We start from the raw sequence: 14,968 nt of genomic DNA on the forward strand, positions 1-14,968 counted from the left end.
AAATACTTCACCCTATCTCAAAAAACAATCAAAGCAAAAAGGACTGAGGCAGGTTCTAGTGTTAAAGTGCCTGCCTAGGGAAGCATGTAGCCCCAAGTTCAACCTCCAGTACCAGGAAAAAAAATAAAAGAAAAAGTTCTGCTCTGGAAGAGATATTTAAGAGGCTGGAAAGATAAGTCATAGAAAATATTTGCAAATCACACATCAGGCAAAAACCCTATATCCATACATATATTAAAAAAAACTGCCAACAATAGGAACATAAACAATTCAGGTTTTTTTTATCAAAGGGTAAAGACTCAGACATTTAACCAGAGGATCTAAAGATAACATCAAACACTCAACAACAGCAGCTATTTGGGAAATTAAAAGTAAACCATGCCAGTCACTACATCGCTACTAGAATTGTCACAATTAAAAATAAAAACACATACAAAAAAAAACCCCAAAACAGTGACAATACCAAATACTGGCCTAGATGCACAGCAGGGGGAACTCTTGACATACTGTTGGTGAGACAAAATAGCACAATCACCCTGGAAAACAACTGGGCAGTTTTTAAGTAAAATTAAATATATACCAATGACGATAATAGCTAACAATCCCACTCCAAAAATGGGAACTAAGGTTCACACAAACCTAGACAAGTCTTTGTACTACTCTGTTCCAACTACCACAGCTAGAAAATATACAAAATACCCTTCAACTGATGGATATGCAATGTTACATCCACCTAATCATCAGTTTAAAAAAAACCACTAATAATACACTTAACTTTTTTTTTTTGCCACTCCTGGGCATGAGTTCAGGGCATGAGCACTGTCCTTGGACTTTCTCAAGGCTAGAGCTCTACTACTTGAGCCTCAGCACCATTTCCGGCTTTTTTCCATGTATGTGGTACCAAGGAATTGAACCTGGGTCTTCATGCATACTAGACAAGCACTCTACCACTAGGCCAAACTCCCGGCCCCAATACACTTAACTTTTATGTTAATTTGAAAGGCTTTATAAGCTGACTGAAAATCTAAACTCAAAAGCCTATAACAGCACATGACTGCATTCATGTGCAATTTACATTAAGGCAGCTAACATGAGAGAATAGGCTTCTGGTTGTCAGGAATTATGGGAAAGGGATAGGTAAGAGGGTGACAGACTATTCTGAACACAGATTATAGTGGTGACTACAGGACTGTGTACACATTAAAATTTATAGAACTGAGTTCCAAAAATAAATGGACCCATATTGTATAGTTAAAAATTAAAAGCATTTCAAACAAAATGTATACAAATAAACCAGTTTCTTTCTTCTTTCAACAGAACTTAACCAAAATTCTAGCTTTCTAGTATTTCAGCAACCCAAATCAGTATCATCATCATCATCATCATCATCATCATCATCATCATCATCATCATCCTTACTGAGGATTGAGCCCAGGGCTTTGTAGTACATGCCAAGGAACCACTGACTGATAGCCCCAATCCCAAAATAACTATTTCAAGTGTTTTAGAAACTAAGAGTTTGAAAGTATCTTACATCATTAAGTAAAATATGCCAGGAATCTATTTAAATGATAAGGAAGCTAAGCTACAAGCTACTAGTATCTAAGGGGCTACTAGCAGCCAAATTTAAGAAATAGGAGCACTAAAAAAACAAACAACAACAAAAAAAACGAAAGCCAGTAACACAAAACAAGCCACTGGTGGGTGGCACATGTCTGTAATCCTAGCGACTTACAAGGCTGAGATCTGAGGACTGAAGCTCCAAATCAACACAGGAAAGTCCTCGGGCCTCTCCAATTAACTACCAAAAAAGCTGGAAATGGAGCTGTGGCTCAAGTGGTAGAGCACTAGTCTTGAGGACTTAAGCTCAAGGACAGTGCCCAAGCCCTGAGTTCAAGCACCTGGACTGGCACCCATATACACAAATACACATTACAAACTTTTGAGGAAAATAGAAAGGTATAGTTCTAATTAATACAATTTAAAAAATTAAAATGATGAGGAATGAGGTGGTTAAAATCTTAAAGTATTTCCTCACAAAATTTATACTAATTTATGAACGTAAAAAGAATAATTGTGAAGTTGAAAGGCCATGGCTTATGCCAAGTCAAACTAATTATCATTGAGAATGTGAAAAGTTCAAAACTGTGTGCCATTTGACAGGATACAGCATCATTTCCAGGACACTCTTTGCCAAAGGTAAAACACCTCATAATTACAAAACAAACTAGTAGACAAACTCACTCTGAGCTGGATTCATCTTGGTGTTGACTAGCTCCTGTAGCCCTTAGACATAAATGGAAAGTAAGATAGAAAGGTTTTTGTTAGAGTCAAATTCAAAACTTTTAGGATAGTACTTCTAATTTATAGGCAATGTCGGAGTAAGAGAAGCAAGTTTAAATATACTGGAATGACATGACATATTCTTCAAGACAAGTAGCTTAGGTGCCTCAACAAGTTCATGTCATGGAATTACACAGGTGCTGTTGTAGGTTACAAGAGACTTAAGACAGGTAAAATGGAGGTAAAGCCATGTTCTTCAACTGATTCTGGTTTGAAAAAGAAGGACATCAAAGGAACGTTTTAGAGAACAAACTTTAACATGTAACAAGTATTATTAGGATGCTATTAGAGGAGCTATTGTATTAATTTTATAAAGATGCGAAAGACAAAGTATTATGGCATTTATAATATACCATTCCACAAAAATGTTTCAAATCATTTATCAGACATCAGTGTACAAGTGTCAAGTACAACATTTTTTTCTACTTTCTTGTATTCTAAAAATGTTCACAACAGAAAGTAAAAGTAAAATAAAATGATAGGAAGTAATAATACTACATCAGGTATCAGGAATATCCAGCACATTAAATTAATCCAAGAGCTGAATTCTTGAAATCCAGTAAAATATAATTAAATATGAAAAAATTATCTATCAATAAAATTGATAAAACAGCAAGAAAAATATAGGAAAAAATAAGCAAATGGAAATATAAGAATCCAGAATATTTTATAACTTTCCATAGTTACTCTAATAATCATGAAATCTAAATTGAAGTTTTATTGCCATTACTAAAACTATGTAACATAGTTAATATATTCCAAAGAATTCAAGAAAGTAATTAAATCTCTCTAAAGTATGTAAAGTTAGTAAATTAAGTCATTTATGGAGCAAAACATTGCTTTACTGTTACAGGAAGACCCACCTCTTGTCTCCATGTTTATTTAAGTATTTTGCTTATCTTGATACTATCATATAAAAAGTGGCACACAGCATTTGGGATTAACAACTCGGGTTGCAACTCGGATTAGTAATTCCAGTAACGAAGATTACAGGCATTCTAAACTTTTAAAGTTGGAAATTATTAGATAGCAAGTGTAGCCATAGCTATGCAATAAGCAGTATTGGAGGAGTTATTCACCTCTGACCACCACTACCTTCTATTTTGTCATAGTATTCCTTCTATTAACTCAACTCCAGGAATTCTTAAACTCACTGAGACCTACTCAAATAAGCCTAACACCTTTTTAATGTCTTCACTTATATTCAGTTCACATCATCTCATCATCACAATAACGATGTGGAAAGAACTGACTTTATTTTAAATTCCTGTGTACTAATTTAAAATGGGTCTTTGATACAACCTAAAATTCTTTCTCTACAGTGTGTACCTTTTTCTTAGTAAAACCCAGACCTCCTTTTCTGCTGTCACTCACACTTCAGAGCCTAGCTTCAAATTTCATTAAGCAAACAATTAAAAAAATGGTAAGAAATCTCTCCTTTATGACTACCTAACCACATATCCATCCAAGTTGGTACCCTGTGCTTTGCTCAAATTTTGAACAATGCAGCATCCAGCCTCATAACTGACTCTCCCATTTGTGGCTTAATTTCTAGTCTTCACATTCATTCCAAGAAATCACTCCAGCAACTGTCTTTCTGTCCCATTTCCGACCTCTTGGTACCCTACTCCTCTATGAGGGAACACCTTTGGGTTCAACAGTCTTCTTTTTTATGCACCCTTGCTTCTGATTGTGATCACATTCAGTACTAAGACTGTTAATTCCATCTTTCCCTCCAATATTGCCTAACTTTTATCTGTAGTCTTCAAATGCCACATCATGCATCCATCTGCCAAATCTACATCTCCACTTGTATGCTGGTTATGGACCTCTAACTTAAGTGTGTCCCAAACCATACTTATGATTTACTGCTCCTTTTGCAGTCATCCCCATTTTGGTAAAGGATCCCTCCATCTTTCCTGTTACCCAGACCAAACAAACCTTGGAGACATCCTGGACTCTTCTTCTCTCACAGTCCACATCTGATCCATCAGTAAATCCTGCCGTCTCCACCTTCAAAACATATGGGAATTTTCGCTCACTACTTCCAAATCTACTACCCCAATCCAAACCACCAACACCATCTCTTTCCTGTTAACAATGGAAATATTTTTCTTACTGATCTTCACTTTGCATCCTTGCCTCTCCAAATAACACTATGGTTCTTTAAGTAATGTGTTTCCCCAAAAGTTCATATGTTGAAATATAATGTATAGAGGTAGGGCCTGGGAAGTGAATAAGTCATAATAATATCAATGGATTAATCCACTGATTGATTTATAGCTTAGTGAGCTACTGGGAGGGAGTAGAAACTTCAGGAAGCCTTGGCCCTTTCTTCCCCACTCTCCACTTCCTAGCAGCCATAAGGTGAGCTGTGCTCTATGACATGATGTTCTACCAAACCACGGGCCCAGAACAATAGAGGCAAAAAAACATGCAATGAAACCTCTGAAACTGAACACCTTTCCTTTTTTTTATTTGGTCGGTCATGGGACATGAACTCTGGGCCTGGGCGTTGTCCCTGAACTCTTCAGCTAAAGGCTACAGCCCTATTCCTTGAGCCACAGTGCCACTTCCAGTTTTCTAGTGATTAACTGGAGTTAAGAGTCTCATGGACTTTTTGGACTTTCTTGTGGCTGGGCTGGCTTTGAACTGTGATCTTCAGTTCTCAGCCTCCTTAGTAGCTAGGATTACAGGCATGAGCCACTGCACTCCGCTATACCTTTCCTTCTTTAAACTGATTTTCTCAGATATTTTTGTCATAATGAGAAACACAAGGAAGTTAATCAGATTACATTACTTCTAACCTAAAGTTTCTCAATGACTTACCATTTTCTCTATAATCAAAATTTTTATAATGGTTGACAAAATCCCCCATAAAGGAATGTCTTATGCTTCAACTCTCAGCGTCCACCACTCTTCCTCTTACAGATTCCAAACCAGAAAACACATAAGACATCCTAAAAGTATACCATTAAACATTGAATCTAAAAGGATAGGAAAATAAAAATTGTTTTATTTTATTTTGCCTTGCATTTGCATATACTATTACTGCTATTATTATCCATATCATTTCTCCATAAGCAGAAAACCAATTTAATAATAGGGACATTATTAAGCTTTCACAGATACTCATGAAGTTCTTTTTTTAATACAAAAAAGCTCCTAAGAATGTATATAAAAGTGGAATTTGTTCTTAAACCAGTGCCTTTTCAAATCAGTGGCAAAGTAGGGACTAGACAAAAAAAAAGCTATAATAATGAGGTTATCAACAGTCTTGAAAGAAATGTAGATTCTCTCTTCAAAAATGAATTAAATTGGAAAGAGATTTTTTTCAAAAAGCCAAAATGATATAAAACTATAGATAAAGTGAATGTATATATATTTTTCTGGGTGCTAGGGAATGAATATTGAGCCTCATATGTTCTCTACCAGAGAGCTTCACACTCTGCCCCTTGTAGTGTACTTTTAAATTATTTTGACAAAAGGTCTTGCCATATAGTAGTCTAGACTTGAATGTACAATCCTTCTGCCTCGGCCTCCCAAAGGCTGAGATAATAGGAGTATGCTACAATATCTGGTCCTTAGAGTATGCTTTTAACTTTGAGGAGCTGGAAAACCAGATGGAATTCAAACTTATCATGGAAAATCATAGATTAGTTTCTATAAAATTCAAAACTTCAATTATATTTTAAAAACCACTATTTCTAAACCTAAAATCAATTTCACAAGTATATATATATATTATTTGTCCCAAGATTGAGACAAAACTCACACATTTTAAATGTATAAAGAGAAAGTATATGTAAATAACAAGTAAACATCAATAATGTTAAAAGTTAGCTAATCAGAAATGTGCAATTTGTAGAAGAAAAAAAATGAAAACAAAAATATACTCAATCTGGGGTATTCAAAAGATGTGAAGAAACATGATGAGATACATCTCTTATGCTATGTAATTGAAAAAGAGTTAATAAAACTCAATGAGTATCTCACTTTTGAAGATATTGTATGTTGACCTTAATTGTTCTAGACAGCAGCTGATAAATAAGTATCAAAAATTTTAAAGTATCTATTTTGTTGGGTTTAGAATTTTCACTAGTATTTAATCTAAGGACAGAACCAAATAACTAAAAAATGTACAGTGGCACAATTTAAAATGCAAATAATAACCTACATATCTATTAATATAGCACTGTTCATTTAAGTTAAATATTGGTATATTTTTATATTGGGAATTTATATAGACACTATTTGCATGAAATAGTGATTTATTAAGTGAAAAAAGTTTGTAAGTTTCAAATAGCCTCTATTTTTATGATTCGAACTTATGGTTAGGATGAATTTAGTTAATTCTACTGCTTTGTATACTGCAAAGTAGTGAGTGTATTTTCACTAGAAAGCACAAGTAAAATGCTAGTAAGCTTAGGATATACATCTGTGTCTGCTGGGAACTTCAGCTCCTCATTTCTGGTCTCTGAGAAAAGGATGGTCAAGGGACTGTTTAGTGATTTACACTAAATAAGTTTAGTATATTCAGTAGTATCTTGGTATATTCTATTCAACTACATGGGGGTGGTATTTTTCTTTCGTCTAAACTACATAGAATCTATTATCATAAAGTATCAAGAAAATTTGAAAAATCTTTTCCAAATACAATAAACTAAAAAATTATCCAGGTAAAACAATTACCTATCTCCCTTTGGTTTTCTTTTTTGTAGTGTCTTCCCTTTCGGTCTTCTTTCACTTCCTGAACAGGGGCTCCCACCTGGTCCAGTTACCCGTATTGATTCAAGGCCTTTGGAAGATTTCTTAAATGTGAATTCTACTGGTTCTCCTTCTTTCAAACTTCTAAATCCTTCCATGAAAAGTTTGCTCTGTAAAAAGTAGGGAAACAAGGGAAAAAAGAAAGATTCTGATTATAAATTATACCCATAAAGATTTGCAAAGCAAGTTATCTGTTGTCTATTACAAAAGCCAAGTTGGTTAAAAAAGTTAATTTCTGAACCTTATATACATTTAATGTTTATAAAATCAATGCTCACATGGGGAATATAAACTACTACCATCTTTTAAAAAAGCAATTTGGTCACACAAAAATTTAAAGTATAAATTCTTTGACTTATTAGCATGTCATTACCAGGAATCCACTACCAACTTTTTTCATGGAAAAAAGACTGAGCAGAGTCTGGTAAAAAAAAAAATTACAACCATCTAATAGTCATTAATTCTCACCAATAAAATAAATTATAATAGACTCATAAGATATAACATTATTAAGACATTACTTTTTATTTTACATCTATATATACTGACATAGGAAGAGTAAAAAGAAACAAATGATGTGTCACAATAGTGCTATTTTATAATGTTGTTAAAAGACATGTTTATTTCTGTAGAGATGGGGTACGGAGCTGGAACATAAAGTTGTTTTCATCAGTTCTGTTTGAGAAGGTGAGGAAATTTCGTAGATTACCATATTTTTTAGCATTTTACAAAAAACAGTTGACTTTTTATAATTTGAAATATATTTGATTAAAAAACTATTTTCAATTAAAATTATAGTCTTGATTTCAAATATTGTCTTTTTTTGAGTTGTGTAGCCCTTTATTAGCAACTAAAATAGAAGGTATCTGTTGTACAACATGGGTAGTAATTGTCTTTTTCAGTATTAATTTCCTTATCAAGGTGAATACATTGCTTCAAAATATACCAAAAACATTTTTAAATGGTTAACTTAAATACTTAAATCTCTTTGTGTATATTTTACAGATTCAATTTGGAGTATCATAGTTTGTAAAAGCCTTTTTTAATTCAAGGGGGCAATTCAGAAATTAAACTTGAGGGAGCAACTAAAAATAAATGTCCTTGTTTATAAAACTGGCTTGCTATTATTATTTTACTAAGGAACAGAAAACTGCCTAACCGAGTAGCGAAATACAGTGGCTCCCCACACCCACAGTTTCACTTTGTTTTAGTCACCTATGATGGACAATGATCAAAAAATAGTTAATGGAAAAATCCCAGAAAAAAATCCATACCTTTCAGATTTCATGATGCAATCTGTAGCCATCTTCCTCAGATCATGCATCATCCCTCTATCCTACTAGCTAAACCATACTAGTTCTCAGATCAACAGGTGGTATACTCTAGTGGTTATGGACCTTCCAGAGCAAGAATAGCGATGCCAACAATTCATACATAACAAAAAGCAGCTGTAAATTGCTTCCTTTAAGTGAAAAGCAAAAGTTCTTAATAAGAAAAGAAAAGAAAATCATATGCTGAAGTTGCTAACAGCAACACTAAGAATACATCTAGCCAGGTGCTTGGGATTCAAGCTTCTTGGGAGGCAGAAGAAATTACAGACAAAATAAATATTTTCAAAGCCATCTTAACCAAAGAAAAATTGCTGGGCCTGGTGATATGCCTGGCATCCTACCTCCATGGAAAATGTAAGGTCTAGGCTGGATCATGCATTAACAAGGAGCCCATATTTGAAAAATAAACAATTGAAAAGGCCAAAGGGCCAGGAGTGTGGCCTAGTAGTAGAGTGTTTGCCTACCATGCGTGAAGCTCTGGGTTCAATTCCTCGGTTCCACACACAAAGAAAAAGCCAGAACTGGTGTTGTGGCTCAAGTGGTAGAGCACTAGCCTTGACAAAGCACAAGAACAGTGCTCAGGTCCTGAGTTCAAGCTTTGGGACTGGCAAAAAAAAAAAGAGGAAAAAAAAAAGGGCTAGGTTCCTGGCTCAATTGGTAGACAGAACACCGGTCAATTAAACGCAAGGCTCATTTCAAGTTCAGTTCTACAAAGAAAGGGGGAAAATTCATGTTGGTTTTGCTTCAGTGTTTCAAGATACAGCCACTATGGATAACAGGTACTTAGTGAAAATGGAAACAATATTATTTTTGTATTTATTTTGAAGAAAAACATAGCAGTCACACAATTTAGCATTACAACACCTTCCCTAGATCATCCACGGTTTTGTATATGTGCTAGACATGCATATACCACAAATAAATGAAGGTTGCTAGAAATGTAATTAAAATAATTACATAGAATAAAAACTGTATTTCAAAATTTAATGAAAAGGAGAGTACTTATTATGAAAGTAATGCATGAAAACAGTTATTAAATCTATTTTATTCTTATTGCAGGTCATTGAACAAAATGAAATTCTTCACACTGAAGTCTGAAATTTGACAGCTTCATTTCTGCAGTCTGATGTATGTAGTGGGGGAAAAATCACAACTGCCTACACTCTTCGAAATAATAAATCATCATTTTAAAAGCTATTTTTAACTGTTTTAAAGTATCCCTTCTACTTGCTACACAATAATTTATAGAGCTCTTTTGCTTTCATTCTTTCCCTCATTTCCCATTCAATGTAGTACACATTATTTCTTTTAAAATAAATAACATACATTTCAGCTACTGACACAATAAAATGAAATAACAGCAGTTTTAATTATAGATATCAAATATTCCTATTTTTATATATATTTATTTTTGTCAGTCCTGGGACTTGAACTCCGGACCTAGGCATTGTCCGTGAGTTCTTCAGCGAAAGGCTACTGCCCTATCCCTTTAACCACAGTGCCACTTCCAGTTTTCTGGAGCTTAATTAGAGATAAAAGTCTCGTGGACTTTAGTGCCCAGGCTGGCTTTGAACTGTGATATTCAGATCTCAGCCTCCTGAGTAGCTAGGATTACAGACGTGAGCCACTGCATCTGGCCTCCTATATTTATTTCTAAAATGAAAATTGTCATTTATTTATCTATTATTTCCTAGTGTACAGTGTACATTCACCTTTTGATTTCATTTTCCATCATTAAGATTTTTGATAATTATCATTTCTAAGTAAATTGCTTTTCCAAATCTAAAATAAAATGCTGGCTCTTATACACAACCAAATTCTGGCTATTTTTCATGAGACTGTAAGAAAACTTTTACTTCATCATACATGTTCTTTCTGCTCCCCAAACTAGTATGTAAGGAAATTTAGGTGTATACACCTGACAAATAATATAAATTACAATGTATGGCAAAAATTGACAAGAGCTCCCAGAGACCATCTCTCTGCTAGTATACCAAAAGAAGTAAAATATGAGAAATTTATTAAAAGGTGAAGAGTTACCTAATTTTGGTCACAAAAATCAACTGTGAATTTATTTAAAGGGTCCTCTATTTTCCTGCTCATACTGATTCCACTGCTTAGTTTTACTTAAACTATGTACTGAATCCTATACATTTTTAGCTCACATTTTTCTCATAAATTTTTTATTATAATTAATAGAAGGGTTACATTATATTCACCGGATAGAAGGGGCATTACTTCACAAACACTGATACTCTTTTTTTTTTTTTTGCCAGTCCTGGGCTTGAGCTCAGGGCTTGAGCACTGTCGTTGGACTTTCTCAAGGCTAGAGCTCTACCACTTGAGCCTCAGCACCACTTCCGGCTTTTTTCTATGTATGTGGTACCAAGGAATCGAACCCGGGTCTTCATGCATGCTAGGCAAGCACTTTAACCACTAGGCCAAACTCCTGGCCCACATTGATACTCTTTTTCATGTCTTGGTCCTCATTTTCCTCCCTCCACCCTGCCCCTCATCTTGTTTTCCCCCTTCCCTATCCTATTTCAAATAGCCAAATATGCATATATACAATATATCAGATAACAAGGTGAAATATTGTAATATGAGATAACCAAGGGATAGCAAAAGAGATGAGAGATAACAGTACATTAAAGACAACAATCACTCGTTATATGGCTTTTGTTTCTATATCTTGAAGGTCTTTCATTTTTAGCTCACATTTTTTAAATTATTTTTAAATTTTTTTGCCAGTCCTGGAACTCAAGGTTGGGACACTGTCTTTGGACACATTTTGCTCAAGGCTAGTCCTCTGCCACTTGAGTCACAGCCTCACTTCCAGCTTTTTCTGCGTATATGGTACCAAGGAATCGAACCCAGGGCTTTGTACATGCTAGGCGAGCACTCTGTCACTAAGCCACACTCCCACCCCCTTATCTCACAATTTTTTTCATTTCTACCATTCATGCCACTGGATTACCATCACCCTACTTCAAGCCCTAATATCTCCTACCAGGATAAGTATACTTATTTATGCATTGATATTTCTATATCAAGTCTCCTTCCTAATCACACCCCTCTCCATAGCTGTCCATTATCTCTGAGTAAGTTTTAGTTTATTAGTTTCTATCTCAGAAATCTGCAATACCACTCTTAAATTGCAGGTGAGATGGCTATACCCTTCCCCCTACTCTTAAAAACAACAACAACAACAAAAAACCTCCTTTAGTAATACTGGCTTGCATGAACTTCCATGAAGATCGTCTCACCTCTATACCCGAACCATATTATTCTGGTTAGGGCCATACCCTCTTCCTCATAGTTACCTACCTATGAAGATATTATTAAATCTTCATGGGCTAGGCCCTGAGTTCAAGCCCCATGGTTAACAATAAATAAATTCTTTTATGTTTTATGTCGAGATGACACTATACTTGATTGTTCTGGAATAAAATGTAGGTAACATTATAATATTTTAAGATAGTAAAGCCATCTTTCTTCTAACTCCACTCAAAGTTAATATGCATTCGTTTTCCTCATTTGTCCTTTCTTCTATGCATTCGTTCTAAGAAAACATCATCCACTCTTATGATATGCCTCATGATGTTCCATGAATGCAAATTGATGACTGCCTAGACAAGGTATGGCCTTATGGTATATGGACTTCCTTTACATATATCCTATTTATTTAGACAAAATACAGGAAATTCAGTATACAGAGAATAACTGCCACTGAGTTGGTAAGAAACAAAGGGATGACCAAGTGAATGAAATACGTTTTTTTAAAAAAATCTGCCAACACTCTACACTATTCACAAGCGATGGAAACAATCCAGATGCCCTACTGCAGATGAATGGATACAGAAAATGCGGTATATATATACAATGGAATTCTACATAGCCAACAGATAAGATAAAATAATGGCATTTGCAGGGAAGTGGATGAATCTAGAGCGAATCATGTTGCGTGAGACAAGTCAAGACCAAAGGAACAGAAGGCACATGGTATCCTTAATATGTGGCTATTAGATCCAAACAGTACAAGAGTGAGGGCTCAATATTTGTATACCCAATGCTATGGACATGGTATTGGAAATATAAACACAACTACATAGACATAAAAACCTATGACTCTATAGATATTTTTTATTTCATAAATTAATATGTATCTATGATATATAAACCCTTAGCCTAATTTTAATTATGTTCTAAAGTCTAAGTGCCAGAGTTTGTATATAGAGATTCCCTTCCTGAACACTTGTTTGTTAAACATGTCATTTGAAATATGATGTAAAAATCAATGTTAATAAATTCTTTAATAAAAAGAAATAAGTAGCTTTAAAAAAAAAACCTGCAAACAGCAAGGCACAGGTGGCTCAGATCTGTGATCTTAAGCTATTCAGGAGGCTAAGACCTAAGTATAGCAGTTTGAAGACACCCTGGGCAAGAAAGTCCTCTAGATTCATCTCCAATTAATCACAGAAAAAGTTAAAAGGGGTGATGTGGCTCAAGTGATTGAGTGAGACCCTTGAGCAAATGAAGCTCAGGGACAGCACCCAGATCCAGAGTTCAAGCCCCAGGACCTACAAAAACAAAACTAACAATCAAAAAAAAAAAAAAACCCAAAAAACTGTTAACAGAAAGGCACTGGTGTCTCAGGCCTCCAATATTATCTAATCTGGAGACTGAGATCCGAGGATCATGGTTAGAAGCCAGCCCAGGCAGGAAAATCTGAAAGTGGTAAAGTGCTAGCTTTGGACACAAATGCTCAGGGACAGTGCCCAGACCTTAGTTCAAGCTCCAGGATTGACAGGGGAAAAATAAAAATAAAAACTGATAACATGCCTACAAATGAGACAATGTTATCAGCCTGCAACAGAATAAGGCAATTCTGAACACACACACTAGTTTGTTCAACTAACTCCTTCATTTTATGCTCTTCCTATTCTAAACAAGTGAGATTTCCTTTCCTTACACTTCCCTTTATTCTAATTCATCCTGACACAAACACATTATATAATCATAAAACTGTGGGCTTTCATTTTTCTTACTATCCTCATGTTCTTTCCCTCAATTGCTTGAGACATGACAGAAATGTGGAATCAAATGAGAACAGAACAAATGTACTTTGTCAAGTGACTTGTGTTCCCCCTTTTCTGTAACAGGATTAGGAAAACATGTAATTTTTGCTACAGTACAATACTGAAAAAGAAGACAAGAATACATCTTCATTCTTAGACAGTATAAGCTGACTTTTAGTCCAGGATTTTAGGTTGAACAGATGTGTCTTCAAAATAAGAACAACATACAACGGGTTCACAATAAGAAAAAGAAAACAGAAAACAGAATTGTTGTTAGAATGCTGACTGAAAACTCGGTGGAAGGAGCCACATTTATCTTGTAAAACTAACAATAGGGCTGCAACTCTGTTAAGAATCAGCATTTCTGGGCAAGGGAACTAAAGAGAGACTTATCAAAAAAAGAGGTTAAAATGGCAGAAAAGCATATGAGAAAATGCTCATCATCCATGGTCATAAAGGAAATGCAAATAAACACAACCCTAACATACCACCTTACCCCAACAAGAATGGCCAAGATTTTGAACTCCGACAATGACAGATGCTGGCGGGGTTTTGGAGAGAAAGGAACCCTACTGCACTACTGGTGGGATTGTAAACTAGTTCAACCACTCTGGAAAGCAGTGTGGAGGCTTCTTAAAGAAATGAAAACAGACCTTCCCTATGATCCTGCCATACCACTCCTGGGCATCTATCCTGAACATCATAACCCAGGATATGATAAAGACACCTGCTCACTATGTTCATCTCTGCACTATTCACAATAGCCAGGCGATGGAAACAATCCAGATGCCCTACTGCAGATGAATGTATACAAAAAATGTGGAATACATACACAATGGAATTCTACATAGCCAACAGACAAGACAAAATAATAGCATTCGCAGGGAAGTGGATGAATCTAGAGCGAATCATGTTGAGTGAGACAAGTCAAGACCAAAGGAACAGAAGGCACATGGTATCCTTAATATGTGGCTATTAGATCCGAACAGTACAAGAGTGATGACTCAATATTTGTGTATCCAATGCTATGGACATGGTATTAGAAATATAAACACAACTACATAGACATAAAAATTTATGACTCTATAGACATAATGTTTAATACATAGATTAATATATATCTATGACATATAAACCCTCAGCCTAATTTTAATTATGTTCTAAAATCTAAGTGCCAGGGTTTGTATATAGAGATTCCCTTCTTGAATACTTGTTTGTTAAACATGTCATTTGGAATATGATGTAAAAGTCTATGTTAACAAATTCTTTAAATAAAAAAAAGAATCAGCATTTCTGGGGCTGGGAATTTGGCCTAGTGGTACAGTGCTTCCCTCACATGCACTAACATCTGGGTTCAATTTCTTGGTACCACATATATAGAAAAAAAGCTGGAAGTGGTACTGTGGCTCAAGTGGTAGAGCCTTAGCCTTGAGAAAGCCCAAGGACAAT

The 14,968-nt window shown here is 35.1% G+C and overlaps 1 protein-coding gene across 4 annotated transcripts in view; it reads right to left on the reverse strand.

Moving 5' to 3' along the window:
* The window catches only part of Lin28b (lin-28 RNA binding posttranscriptional regulator B), an 80,142-nt gene that overhangs the window by 26,951 nt on the left and 38,223 nt on the right, over positions 1-14,968 (reverse strand). For 2 of the 4 annotated variants that reach the window (XM_090338366.1, XM_090338367.1), the window contains exons 3-5: positions 7,036-7,220; positions 4,285-4,356; positions 2,245-2,286 (exon numbers count right to left, since the gene is read on the reverse strand). In XM_090338366.1, coding sequence (XP_090194492.1) covers positions 2,245-2,286; positions 4,285-4,356; positions 7,036-7,220 — 299 coding nt within the window. The remainder of the gene's footprint in view (positions 1-2,244; positions 2,287-4,284; positions 4,357-7,035; positions 7,221-14,968) is intronic. The other 2 variants (XM_090338369.1, XM_090338370.1) reach the window with 1 other exon arrangement.

This window comes from Megascapheus bottae, chromosome 8, assembly GCF_031878675.1.
Source record: "Megascapheus bottae isolate mThoBot1 chromosome 8, mThoBot2.hap1, whole genome shotgun sequence".
NCBI lineage: Eukaryota > Metazoa > Chordata > Mammalia > Rodentia > Geomyidae > Megascapheus > Megascapheus bottae.